This window comes from Chiloscyllium punctatum, chromosome 19 (genome assembly GCF_047496795.1).
Source record: "Chiloscyllium punctatum isolate Juve2018m chromosome 19, sChiPun1.3, whole genome shotgun sequence".
NCBI classification, from domain to species: Eukaryota; Metazoa; Chordata; class Chondrichthyes; order Orectolobiformes; family Hemiscylliidae; genus Chiloscyllium; species Chiloscyllium punctatum.
The window spans coordinates 73,730,375-73,744,911 of NC_092757.1; the positions used below are offsets into that span (position 1 = coordinate 73,730,375).

General features: G+C 38.7%; 1 protein-coding gene across 4 annotated transcripts in view; it reads left to right on the forward strand.

The window, feature by feature from the left end:
* Positions 1 to 369: 369 nt before the first annotated feature.
* Positions 370 to 14,537, forward strand: part of aatf (apoptosis antagonizing transcription factor) — a 115,591-nt gene continuing 101,423 nt past the window's right edge. For 2 of the 4 annotated variants that reach the window (XM_072589675.1, XM_072589676.1), the window contains exons 1-3: positions 370 to 494; positions 12,253 to 12,435; positions 13,530 to 13,820. In XM_072589675.1, the coding sequence (XP_072445776.1) occupies positions 410 to 494; positions 12,253 to 12,435; positions 13,530 to 13,820 (559 nt within the window). In that variant the 5' untranslated portion in view covers positions 370 to 409. Of the gene's footprint in view, positions 597 to 12,252; positions 12,436 to 13,529; positions 13,821 to 14,537 lie in introns of all 4 variants that reach the window. The other 2 variants (XM_072589673.1, XM_072589674.1) reach the window with 1 other exon arrangement.

Consider the following 14,537-nt stretch of genomic DNA (forward strand, 5'->3'; position numbering starts at 1 on the left):
AACATCAAGAAAACCTAAAGCCATGAGGGTAAAAAAAAGATTGAAATGATTGCCTGTCAACCTTATTCATACCCTAAACTTATTAAGGTTGCTGTATTTTGTAGGCAAAGTGGCGATTCAATCTGATAAGACAAGTACAATAGAATTCGAAAAATTGTATATCCTACGAACTTTAACGTTGTGTTTGAAATTGCCTTATTGACGAAAAACAACACAAAATTCCGTAATTCAAAAATATTACTATAGTAAGGTGGGGTGGGGTGGAGAATGGTGAAAAACTTTCCACTGTAAATAGTTGGAAGATGACCAATCCTACGTGTGTGCGTCAAACGGAACCGGAAGTCTTCCCTGTATTCGGTAGTACGTCATACTGAATATGCTCCATTCTCGCTGACGGGTTAGAGGCAAGATGGCGGCGACTATATCCAGGCAGTTGGAGGACTTATTAAACCCTTTGCCGACCTTTAAAGACCCAGAGGACGAGCACGATGAAGGTAATTGGGTCCTACTCGATGAAGCGTGTTTGGTTCCTGGTTGGAGGACGAGGAATTTGTTCTCGACTGTAATAAATCAACGCTCTGCGAGCCGGCATGTGGGTGAGCTTTTGGTGACGGTTGCTATGGATGTGAGCTTAGGGTCTGACTTTAGGCCTTCTGCCCCCCCGGGTGAACAGCGCAGTTTAAAATTCACTGAGCAACTGGAACTTGAGATGTTTACGTCGCGAGTTGCGTATTGTGGGCTGTACGGTCCCGAGTTCTGTGGCTTTGTTAAATTTAAATGAGATTATCGTTTATATCTCGCTGAAGAATTTGGGTCGTTTAAGCAGTTTATGAGCCTGCAGGTCTCGCACTAAGCAATTGTTAAGATTGCTTAGTGCGACCCTGTGCACATGGGTCAGAGAGTGTCACTGCTCCTGCTTCGGGGAACATGTATAAAACGGCTCAAAAACCGAAAGTACTCCGAATGCTGTAAATCAGAATCAGTAACAGAAATTGCTGGAAAAGTTCAGCATCGTTCTGAGGAAGGGACACCAGACCTGAAACTCTCACTTTGATTTCTCTTCACAGATGCTGCCAGACTTGGTGAGCTTTTCCAGCAAATTCTGTTTTTTATTTGTAATACGGCTGTTTGGTTTGCCCAAGCACAACAGCTAGAATTGTATCTTGCTCTTACCCATAACGACACAGTCTTCTTTCCCTCCGTATTGCTCTCGTGTAAACTGGCATTTCAGCCCATGTGTTATGCATTGCTGTCGAAGTGCCCTTCCAAGCTGTTTCATTTAATTGTTTATAACAACAACTTTGTTTGGTGTAAAATGCCCCAAAGCACCATAACATTCTCAAACTAAATTAGACATTGAGTCACATAAATGGACAAAGAATAAAAACCTGAAGCAGGTGGTCTTTCAAAACAGTTTACATTGAATTTAAATGGATTTTATTGTAGGTTGAAGTCATTGGATCCATCCAGCTCAAATCTTCACTTTGTCTAAAGTCCATAAATATAGATGCTACCTCTGCCCCCAAATCAGTTTACTTTCTGTAGTGTCAAACAAAAGTGGTGTGACAACACACCTTCCAGGCAATCTCAGTTTGCTCTTGTTCAAGTTGGAGTTAGTCAAGCATTACTGCAAAATTGCAACACATTGCTCCCTTTCACGTGCTGCTGACATACTTGTTATTTGCTAGTCTTGGCTCAGTATGCATGTACAACAAGGATGGAGAGGAAAGACCCACTGCTCCACCCAATTCCTTGTGCATGTGAAGGTGTACACTTTCCACTTCACCTGAAAGTCATGTCATCTCTTGGGGTCAACAAAACAAATCTCATTAGGGTAACACATATGCAAATTACTCTTTCAACATCCAGAGACTAGTCCATATAACAAAAAACAAAATACTGCAAATGTTAGAAATGTGTATTAAAGAACAGAAAATGCTGGAGAAACATGGCAGGAATGTCGATACCTATGGAGAGAAAGGCAGAGTTAACATTTTGAAACTTCTTAAGTAGAATCATATTAGACCTAAAATGTTAACTTTTGCTCTTACCCATAAGGGCACAGTCGTGTGTGCAATTTTATTTCCTGCAGCATTGCTGTCATGCAAACTGGCATTTCAGCCTATTTGTTATGTGCTGGTGTTTAAGTGCCCTTCCAATTTTGTTTCTCTCTCTCGCTCGCTCTCCAGAAAATGCCAGACATGCTGAGTTTCTCCAGTACTTTGTTTTCCTGAAACAAGTTCATGCTTTGCTTTACTCGACGTTGTGATCCTGGCCTTCCTAGCCTCGTTAATTAAAATAAATTATGTGCACAGATACAATGTACTCGATTGATTATCTTTCAGATGTAGATAAAATTGCCTCCAAGTGTTTGTTTCTTTGAAGTGTTGCTCTCCTGCTTTTTGAACCAATTTGACAACGAAGATATTTTTAAACTGGGTGTTAATCATGTCGCTCATCTCCACCTCACATTCACAGTCCCAGCATCTCTTGGCTCATAGAGTCATAGTGATGTACAGCATGAAAACAGACCCTTGTGTCCAACCCTTCCATGCCGACATGGCATCCTAAGCGAATCTAGTCCCATTTGACAGCATTTGGCTCATTATCCCTGTAGACCCTTCCTAGTCATATACTCATCCAGATGTCTTTTAAAGGTTGCAATTGTATCTGCCTCCACCAATTCCTCTGGCAGTTCATTCCATACACGCAGCACGTTCTGCATGAAAAAGTGCCCCTTATGTCCATTTTAAATCTTTTCCCTCTTAAACCTAAGTCCTCTAGTTTTACACTCTTCTATACTTGACTATTCACCCTATTCATGCTCCTCATGTTTTTGTAAACTTGTATAAGGTCACCCCTGAGCGTCCGATGGTCCAGGGATAATAGCCCCAGCATATTCAGTTTCTCCCGAGAGCTCAAGCCCTCCAACTCTGGCAACATCCTTGAACATCTTTCCTGAACCGTTCAAGTTTAACACATCTTTCCTATAGCTGGGAGACCAGAACTGAATGCATTGTTCCAAAAATGGCCTGACCAATATCCCATACAGCTGCAAGGTGACCTCGCTACTCCTGTACTCAGTGCAGTGACCAATAAAAGCAAGTGTACCAAAAGCACCTTCACTACCTTGTCTACTTCCAACTTCACTTTCAAGGAACAATGAACCTGCACTCAATTCCTCAGAGTTTTCTTTTCTAATCATTTTGTTCAGAGATGTTATTACACACCTCTGGAGTAGGTGGGAATCTAACCTGGGCGTCCTGGACCAGGGTAGGGGCACTACCACTGTCACAAGAGGACCCAGGAGTTCCTTGGACTAACTGCTTCATCAATAACCTCTCTCCATCATAAGGTCAGAAGATGTTTGCACAATGGGCAGCACCATGTGTGACCATGCAGATACTGAAGCAATCCATATCCAAATACAGCAAGAACCTGGACACTTTTTCAGCTCAGGCTGAAAATTGGCATGTACACAAGTGCCAATCTGTGACCATCTCTAACAGGAGAGAATCTAACCACCGTTCCTTAACATTCAATAATGTTCAATATTCACAGGATCCCCTCCTAACAACATCTTGGGATTACTGTTGACTGGAAGCTAAACTGAGCTAGCCATATAAATACAGTCACTACAAGAGCAAGTCAGAGGCTAGAAATTCTATTATTAAATTTGAGGAAAATAAAATTGAGCCAGCTATTTAAGAGAAGTCAAGTTAAAATGTTATAAGGACAAAATTGGATGCCTCATCATGAAGGCAACTGTTCTCAATATTTCTATTTGCTTTAGCTATATTGTCACAGTGGTGGTTATGAACCTTCCAAATATGTGCATTAGAGTTTGTAGGTTTATTGCTAAGTATCCTTTTCTAAGTAACTTGGATATACTAATCAGAAGCTTACTTACCCAACAGATTTACTGATGGTCCTTTCTGACCCCTGAAGTTTGAACCCCAAATATGTATTTGAGTACATAAACCAGGTTTGACATTTCAGTGCAGTATTGAAGGAGTGTTGCGTTGTGGGAGATTCTAGTACTTTGAAATACATTTTAAACAGATTATCTGTTTCTTTGTGTCAAAATAAAAGATCTCATTGCATTTTGCAAAGTTGGGAATCTTTTTGGTTCCAGCATTTGCTCTTCAAGCTATGTAACCAAATCAGGTTTATCAGTCATTATTCACTTTACTTCTTGTAGAGCTTAGTGTGCTCAAACTGGCTTGTATATCTACCTTTATAGCAACAGTGACCAATCATCCAAAAAATATTGGTGGGAAACTTTGGGATATTCTGAGTGTAAATGTTAGATTATTTTTCCTCAATGTCATTCAGATTTTGCTGTGAATATCCTTACTTATACCAAGTCCATCAACCTCTGAATTCACTAACCTACACTAACTAGTGTTCACAAATAATGTCTTAAATTCTCATCCTTGTTTACAGGTTCTTCACCCATCCTGATCTCCTCCATCCTGCTTGCCTCAGATATCTGCATTCTGATTCTGACTTGTTTTGCATCCTGCGAATTTTGATTGTTTGCCATTAATGGCTATACTTTCAGGCTCTGGAATACCTCTGTAAATCTGTTCTTTATTTAAGATGCTCCTTAAAACCTACCTCCTTGACCAATCATTTGGAAAGCTACTCTCATTTTGTCATCTGGGCCTTACAGTCAAATGTTACTACTTAATTCAGTGGTGTACCTTGGGACACTTCTTTCTATTAAATGGTGCTATATGATGGCAGTTTATGGTGGTGATGGCTCAGTGGGTGGCACACTTTCCTCAGAGCCTAAAATACTGGGTTCAGTCATGCTCCAGTGCTCAAGTACTAAATTATAACATGCCATTTCAGTGCAGTGCTGAGGTTTCAGAGATATTGTCTTTTGGATGACAAGTCATGGAATTATTGCAGCACAGAAGTGGACCACTCAGCTTGTTTTGTCTATACTAACTTCCTGAAGGAATAGTTCACCTATTGTCATTCGGCTGCCTTCTCCTTGAAGCCCTGCATATTCTTCCTTTTCAGATCATAATCCAATTCTGTCTTGAATGCATCAATTGACCCTGTTCCACCACATTTTCAGACAGTACATCCGAGTTCTCAAATAAGTATTGCACGTAGTTTTCCCTCATGTCGCTTTGTTTCTTTTGCCAATTGCCTTAAGTCTGTGCTGCTTTGTTCTTGATGCAACTTAAATCTATTTTGTCTGTGATTTTGAATATAGATAAGTCCTGTTATTTGCATTTCTGGCTTTCACACATTTGATTACCCACCCAAAGCATTCTGACAATCTTTTCACCAACTTTTAGTCCCATCCTCACTTATCTGTGGTTTTGAAGAAACAAAATTAAAGAAAAGCTTACTTCCTGGAATAGAAAATGGGATTATACATTTTGTGCTGCTCATGGTTCAGTCTACCATGTTCACTGTTATCTACTTTAGTAGGACGAACAGATATGCACAGTATATACAGTGTAGATATATAAAAAGATTTAGGTGTTCTTGTCAATAAGTCACTGAAGACTACTGTACAGGTGTAGCAACATTATTAGGAAGGCTAATGGAATGCTGTTCTTTATTACAAGATAATCTTTAGTTCTCTTTACTATAGCTGTTGTGACATTTTGCTTTAGTTGTATGTAAACGTGGTTAGACAGCATGTTGGGTACTGTGTGCAGCTTTGTTCTCTTGACCTCAGAAATACTACTATTGCCATAGAGGGAATGCAGTGATGGTTTGTCAGACTTGTTCGTGGGCTGAACGGACTGTCTTTTGGAGAGAAATTGGGCAAACTGGACCTGTATTCTCTAGAGCTTCAAAGAATGTGGGTGATCTAATTGAAACCTACAAAATAATTCAAGGTATGTATTAGCTAGATGCAGGTAAGATGTTCCCCCTGGTTAGGGGTCTAGAACCCAGGATACAAGTTTACAAATAAGTGTGATGCTTTTTGGGACCAAGATGAGAATTTTCTTTTACTCAGAAGCTTGTGAAACTTTAGAAATCTCTACCTCAGAGGGCTGTGGAAGTTCTGTTTTTTGTATTTGTTTTGGTAGGAAGAACACAAACAATATAGAATACTATCGGATATGTGGATGTTAATAGCTTTCTGATTACCAATGGCAGAAAAGTTTGTGGGGTTAGTTAGGCTAAAGTGTGGAGAGTGGTTGGGAGGGGAGTGGTGGGGGAAAGGGTTGGAGTGGTCAGGGCTGCGTGCGAGGGGGTACTCTTCTATACCTCTATCAAATGTCCTCATTTCAACTTTCTGGTCTTCAATCTATCTATGTAGCTGTGTTCATCATCTCTGGAATTGCTCTTATTCATATTTCTGAACTCTCCCTACTTCGGGTCCTTTCTAATGTGTGGTGTGCAGAACTGAATGCAATCCTTAATTGTAGCTGTATCAGTATCTTAAACAAGATTAACATAATTTCCATGATACTCTTAAATTTTTGTTGATAAAGTGCAGGGTACTGTCCACTTTATGGACCTTTCTTTCAACCGTTCCTGCCATTTTTAAATGATATATGCGCACACGCATCCACATATCCTATAATATTGTGCCCTTTTCTTTTATGTTGTCTTCCTACCAAAATTAATCACTTTTCTTGGCATTAAACCTGATCTGCTACTTGTCTGCCCATCCTACCATCCTTTTTACATTCTTTTGAATTTCTGCAGTATCCTCCTTAGAGTTCACGTTAAACCAAAACCCTCTGTGTGCTTGTGTGACTGGAAAAATCCATATGTCACTGTTTGGAAGAGTAGGGGAGTTATCCTGGGTCATCACAAAAATGATTTTAGTTGTAATCACGTTATCGTTTGAGAAAGTTTGCTGTGTGCATGTTGTCTGCTGCAATTCCTATGTTAAAACAGTGACTATGTTTCAAAAGCACTTATTTGACGGCTTGGGACTTCAGGTGGCCATGAGCAGTACTATATAAATCAAATAGTTTACGTTGCTTTCAATTAGAATTAAATAATTATTCCTTCATTATAGTCTTGCAGCTTGTCACCAGGGGAGGTGAGAGTGACAGCCGTTGGCATCAAGGCCACATTTGATCCAGAGAACAAAATTGGAATCAGTGGGTCAGGGGCAAGTTCTGTACTGGTTTGAGTCATATTTAGCACATACGAAGATGATTGTGGTTGTTGGAGCTTAGTCATTTCAGCTCCAGGACACCTTTGCAGGAATTCCTCAGGGTACTCTCCTAGGCCCAATGATCTTTGGCTGCTTCATCAATGACCTTTCTACATCATAAGGCCAGAAGTAGGGATGTTTGTCGATGACTGTACAATGTTCAACCATTTACAAACACCAGTCTGTGTACAAATACTTGAAAATCTGGACAATAGTCAGACATGAACTAACATTCATGCTAGACAAATGCTAAGTAGTGACCACTCCAGAAACAGATAATCTAACCATCACCTTGTGTTACCTTTACTGAATCCCCCATTATGTAAATCCTTGAGGTTGCCATTGACCATAAACTCAACTGCATTTGCCATATAAACACCATGGCTACAAGAGCAGGTCAGAGGCTAGGAAATAACTCACCTCCTGACTCCCTGAAGCCTGATAACCTTCTATAAGACACAAGTAAGGAGTACACGCCACTAGCTTGGACGAGTGCAGCTCCAACAACACTCAAGAATGTTGACACCATCCAGGACAAGGCAGTCTACTTGATTGGCACTAAATTCAAAGCATCCATTCCCTCCACCACTGAAGATCGGAAGCAGCAGTGTGTACTTTTAGTAAGAAGCACTGTAGAATTTCACCAAAATCCTAGGACAGCACCTTCCACACTCATGAACACTTCCATCTTGAAGGACAGCAGTTACATGAGAACACCACCACCTGAAGATTCCCCTCCAAACCACACTCCATCCTAAATGGGGAATATTACCACCACTTACTCGGTTAAAATCCTGGAATTCCCTTTCTAATGGCATTGTGGGTCTACCTATAGCACATGGACTGCAGCAGTTGAAGAAGACAGCTCTCCAATTTCTCAGGGGCAATATGTATGGGCAATAAATGCTGGCTAGTTATTGAAGCTCATGTCCTGCGAGTGAATTTTTAAAGAAGCATCAGTTTGACCTAAAATTGTATTAAACTTGTGTGGTCTTCTGTAGAAGAGTTGGAACTCTATCGTGATAGTGTTTAAATGGATTGTTTGCAGCCAAAGCCGAACTCAATATGTGAAATGATAGGTTTATTTTCCAAATTATGTATTGGTAAAATGTGGAGGTGCAGGCTTCTAATTTGGAAACAAAAATATTCTTTAGCTTGGAGCTTTTTCCCATATCCTGTTAAAAGAAAGGAAAGTAAGTACTTGCCTTTATTTCATGTCTTCATGTCCGACACCCAGATCTCTCTTTGTTTTCATACAGAGAACATATCTCGTAGGGCACGTGTACAAAGGAATCTATGAATATACATGGAGTTTCAGAAGACTACTTTGTTAGTGTTTCTAATGTAATCTCTGTTATATTGTAGGGAAACATTCAACTAATATAGAGTCCTAGAGATGTATGGCATGGAAACAGACCCTTCGGTCCAACTCATCCATGCCAACCAGATATCCCAACCCAATCTAGTCCCACCTGCCAGCTCCTGGCCCATATCCATCCAAACCCTTCCTGTTCCTATACCCATCCAGATGCCTCTTAAATGTTGCAATTGTGCTAGCCTCCACCACTTCCACTGGCAACTCATTCCATACACGTACCACCCTCTAAGTGAAAAAGTTGCCTCTTAGGTCTTTTTTGTATCTTTCCCCTCTCACCCTAAACCTATGCCCTCTCGCTCTGGACTCCCCCACACCAGGGAAAAGACTTTGTCTATTTATCCTATCCATGCACCTCATGATTTTATAAACCTTTTATAAGGTCACCCCCTCCGCCTCCGTTGCTCCAGGGAAAACAGCCCTAGCCTATTCAACTCTCTCTATAGCTCACATCTTCCAATCTTGGCAACATCCTTTTAATCTTTTCTGAGCCCTTACAAGTTTCACAACATCTTTCTGATAGCAATGAGATCAGAATTGCACGCAACTATTGGAATATTGCGTGCATTTCTGGTCTCTTTCCTGTCAGAAAGATGTTGTGAAACTTGAAAGGTTCAGAAAAGATTTACAAGGATGTTGAATAAGATGGCACAAATAGCAATGAAAATAATGACTGACTAAATTCTTCGTAGTATCGATTGAGAATAAATAATTATCCAACTCCGACACAAATTTCTGACTTTTCTTCACATAGTGTCAGAATATCTTTCATTTCCAGTCAAGAGGATAGTTGAGCACATGTTTAATGACCCTTTGAATGATGTCACCAGGTGTGACACTCCTTGAGCATTGCACTGGAGTGTCAACTAAAGTTCTGAAAAATAAATTTAAAAAATAATTTCATATCTTAGCTTACAGTATACTGAGCTTTGTGAAACACTGGTACTGTTCAGTATCATGATGCCTTTCCCAATTTGATCTGAGAAGTAGTTAGTGAGAAGCTCATTTTTGCTGTGTATTAAGGCATGTGTTTGTGTTTATTTTATAATATTTACAGTTCCTGTGAGACAAAGTTAAACATTAAACTAGCTTCAATTCCTTATGAAAATATAGGACAGTTGGGTCTGTGCCAGGTCATAATTCCTAACTGTAATTTCCACTAATGTGATTTTCATGATGGTAGACCAAATTCTCTAGAGGATTTGGAAAGTACTTTCAATAAAGAGATGGGAGGCACTAAAGTGCCCCCTGTGCTAACAATAATGCTGACAAAATGTAACAAATGGAATTTTTATTCTTCCATAAACACAATATTTAATTGCAAGTCTTTTGAGTACTAAATTAATCCTAATCACAACTCATTTTCACCTGTGCTTGTCATTTTTTCACACTTTCATATTAAACAGCTTGGCATTAAGTGTTTTCCATGTTATTTCACCTTGATTTGTCCCCTGTTGGTGATATGTATGCTTAGTTCTCCTGATGGTAAGATGGGATAACCAGGGTATACTTTATGGTCTCGTATTGTCCAATACTTTGTTTTAGTGCCTAGAGTAACAAAACAAAGTATCCGTCTGAGGAAAATAGCTCAGCTGAGGAAGAGAACCTTGCTCATTCAATTCACAGCTTTTCTGATTCAATGTTATTTTTGCTGTTTGAGTTATTGAACTCTTCACTCTTTATTTTATTCTAGGCTTGTTTTTTAATGCATTGGAACTATTTCTTTATCATCTGTATTTTGAGTATTTGTAATTTAATCACTTAAATATTTTCAAATAGAATTGATTGTAGAATATTGTATGTAGTTTGGTGATGATCTGTAATCAGGTGCTAGACAAAATGTCGACTGATTTTATTGCTAAATTTGAAGTAAAGCTGCACATATCTATTAGTGTATTTTGTGATGAAACTAGCTTCCAGTTATCGCATCCATGGTCTGTTTATACAATTTGCTGCAGTACTGGTAACTTCATATATTAAATACTTCTGCTGTACATCCTAGGGTGTTATCGTAAATGAAAGGGATTTGTTAATAATTTGACTACTACCAAAAGCGTTTTTGCTCTTGTATGCATCTGTAATATGAAATTGGGCTAAAGTAGACTTGTGACCCAATTCTTGACAGTTAACTACGTCCTGTTGCAAAATTTGATATGTTTTAACTTATTGAGATTATTTTAATATGTCTTGCATGCATTGCTTACTCTTGCCTCATATAAATACACTACGTTGTACCCTCGTTCCTAAATTGAACGCTGGTTAATTATTCCCACATGATTTATTAGCTCAAATAAAACCAAAGCTGAAAATCAAAAAAAAAGTGATAGAAAAACTGAGCAGGTCTTGTAGCATCTGTGGCGAGAGAAGCAGAGTTAACTTTGAGTCTAATGATTCATTCCAAAGGAGAGTTAATTCTGTTGATGCTGTCAGACCTGAGATTCTCCAGCATTCTGGTTTGAGTCTCTCATTCACCCTGCTCCTTAATTGGTGGTCTCGGTTCACAGGAGCTCCACGGAACAACATTGCATACCTTTTTAAAAATACATTTTGGATATCACTGGTTATGCCAGCATTTATTGCCCATGGCTGCTCAGAATGTAGTTAAGAGTCAGCCACATTACTGTGGGTCTGGAGTCACAAATAGGCCAGTCCTGACTAGGCCAGGTAAGGATGGCAGTTTCCTTCTCTATCAGAAATTGTCACTATTGCCCTTTAATCAGCAATGGATTCATTACACAAGCAATTACAGATTTGTTTGTTGAATTCAAGTTCACCATCTGCTGTGGTGGGGTTTGAAACCGGGTCCCCAGACCAAGGTTAATATTCTAGACTAGCAGTCCAGCGATAATGCCGTTGAGCTATTGCTTCCTATTGTGATGTCACATTGTAGACCTTCTGATTGAAATTTTTATTCTGTGCTTCAACCTATCTTGCAAATCATGTTGTTTCTGTTAGAATTTAGCAATCTACAATGCCAAAAAAGTAACTTTTACAAATTTTTGGGCAGCTGTTTTATTCCTGATGAAGGGCTTTTGCCCGAAACATCGATTTTATTGCTCCTCGGATGCTGCCTGAACTGCTGTGCTCTTCTAGCACCACTAATCCAGAATCTGGTTTCCAGCATCTGCAGTCATTGTTTTTACCCATTTTAATAGGTCAGCCCAGCAAGTAAGAAATATTCATGAAACAGGGACCTAGTTTCAGAATCTGAACTGTTTGTGAATTTTTGACTATAGTATAGTGTGAGCATCTAGAATAATTGCAATATACAATTCATTGAAAATCTTTTTTGTTAAACAGATACATACAACTGAAATAACATTTTTAAACAAAAGATATATTGTATCATTTGACTGTTATGTCTAGGGTACTGTTAAAGCTTATTTTAGAGCATGTGCTAAACCAGCTGTTCCCTTCAATTAGCTGGATTGTTAGATATAGTGTTGAAACAAGTGTGTCTGTCCCATGGGCAGAGAATAAGATTGCAGATAAAGCAACACACAGCTGCATACCACTCAACCCAGCCACTCTGTAAATGTCAACCCTAGTAGGGTGTTAGCAATTTAAAAAAAATTATAATTGTCACAAGTGCCAATTAAGGAATATTGTGTTTAGAACTGTTTTATAATGAAAAAGGCTTATAGCTTTAATTAAAATAAATTAAGTTGTTTGAATTCTACCTTACTCTTAAAACTGCATTCTGCAACTAAAGTTTTCTCTTTCTTCGCAGCAACTATTGCTAAAGTCATTGACAGATTCGATGAAGGGGAGGATGAGTGGACTTTTGATAGTAAGCTGCGGAAGTGTGCTTCAGTTTTGCTGTCTGATACAGACAAGAGGTATGCTGGGCAGGCAACCTCTCGAAAGGCACTGCAGGAAGAAACTGGACAGAACTCTGTTTATGGCTCCTCAGGTGGGTGGTATATTTTTGCATTTTCTCAGTTTCAGGCCCTACTAATGCCACGTGCCCTTGGAATTTAAATACATCCCATGTAGTAGCTCTGTTTTTCATATTGTATGTGATTTCAGGCTTATGGGTATATGATTTATTGTTGTCACACATTTATGTCTTTCTCCAATTTCTAACTTGAGAGAACAAAAGCTTTGCAATAGAAATCAAAACTGCAATCCCCCACAGTTCATGATTCAGATGAAATAGCAATAATATTTTTCTTGTACATATCCATTCATTTTTAACCACAGATTAATTTCCAAAATACTTTTTAAATTTTAATTGACCATTTTGGGATTATACAAAAATTTTAAAAGGTGATTTACATATAACCTGTAATGAGTGTAGTATTCATTTGCAAAGTAGTTGACGTTTAATTAAGTAGGAAGTGTTGTAATGTTTGTACCTCCTAAAAACCTTCAAATTGTCCATATCAATTCACTTCAAATTGAGGTAACTACAGTCTGTCTTCTGTACATTTTTATTAAACAGTTGCCAGTCACAAGGTTATACAATTCATGCCTTTGCTTTTTGGAAGTTGTCCAGTGTATCTTGCTCATGGAAATAAAACTATTTTAAGAGAAGGCATTGAATCTCCTTGAATTCCACATTGCACACATCTCCTATAACTATTTATCAGTGTTGGTACTGCATTTTTAAACATTTGATGCCATTTGTGAGCATGATATCTTTTCACGTAAGGGCACTGCATTTTGAAATATACAAATGCCGATAATAATATTCCTTTTAAATGGGGCCAGCTGGGTAATTTTTATTGTTTTGATTTGAATAGCCGAAAATTAAGTTGTATCAATGCTAACAGCTCAAGCTGCAGATGGTTGCGATGTAATTTTCAATTTTACTTAAAAATGAAGGAAATTCCAAGAAGGTCATGCATTATAAGCATTTAGCTGGGGAATTCTGAATTATTTTACCTCTACATTTTACCTACAAGGGATGTTTATGATTTATGTCTATTTTCTAAGCAAGCAAACAAAAGCATGAAATCATAAAAATTTAAAACTGCTTTAATTATTTGTGTTCATCATTGTTAGATGATGATGAAGAAGAAATGTTTGAAGACTTGGAAAGCAGTGAAGATGATGAGGAAGAAGATACCAACAATGACTCGTTATGTAATACAGTTAAGGGTTTTAAGAAATCCATAGAAGGAATGGATGATGGAGAAAGTGAAAGTGAATTGGAAGAAATGGAGGAGGAAGAGGGTCAAGATGATGACAGGAGTCATGAAGATGTGGAGAAGGACAATGTTACAGTAATGAAGTTCAACAAGGAAAAAGTAGCTGAAGAGGTGGAGAAGGGGCAATCCGTAAAAAACCAAATAGGTACATTAATTTTAATCTCATGCTACTGATAATGTGGTCAGTGTAGTCTTTAGGAAATACATGTTTGTTCCTATGTTAAAAGTATTTATTTTTTGGTTTCTTGTTATATTTTCTTTTCCATGTGCTACATATTCATATTCATTTGGTAGCACAGTTCGCAGTTTCTCGTAATCTGTTATTATATGGCCAATTGATTGGAAGCATTTGCCTTTGGGTGAGATTGATGTTGTTCTTTACTGATCTTCTCATCTTCACTTTCTTTTACCCACCAGCACCAAAAACAAATTGCATCTATATTGAGATTGAAGATTGGCTGTCTGATAGAAGGCAGAGAGTTAGGATAAAAGGTTCTTTTTCAGAATGGCAGCCGGTGACGAGCGGTGTCCCGCAGGGTTCATTGTTGGGGCCTCAGCTGTTCGCATTATATATTTAATGATCTGGATGAAGGGACTGGGGGCATTCTAGCGAAGTTTGCCGATGATACGAAGATAGGTGGACAGGCAGGTAGTACTGAGGAAGTGGGGAGGCTGCAGAAGGATCTAGACAGTTTGGGAGAGTGGTCCAGGAAATGGCTGATGGAATTCAATTTGAACAAATGCGAGGTCTTGCACTTTGGCAAAAAGAATAAAAGCACAGACTACTTTCTAAACGGGGAGAAAATTCGTAAAGCCAAAGTACAAAGGGATCTGGGAGTGCTAGTTGAGGATTCTCTAAAGG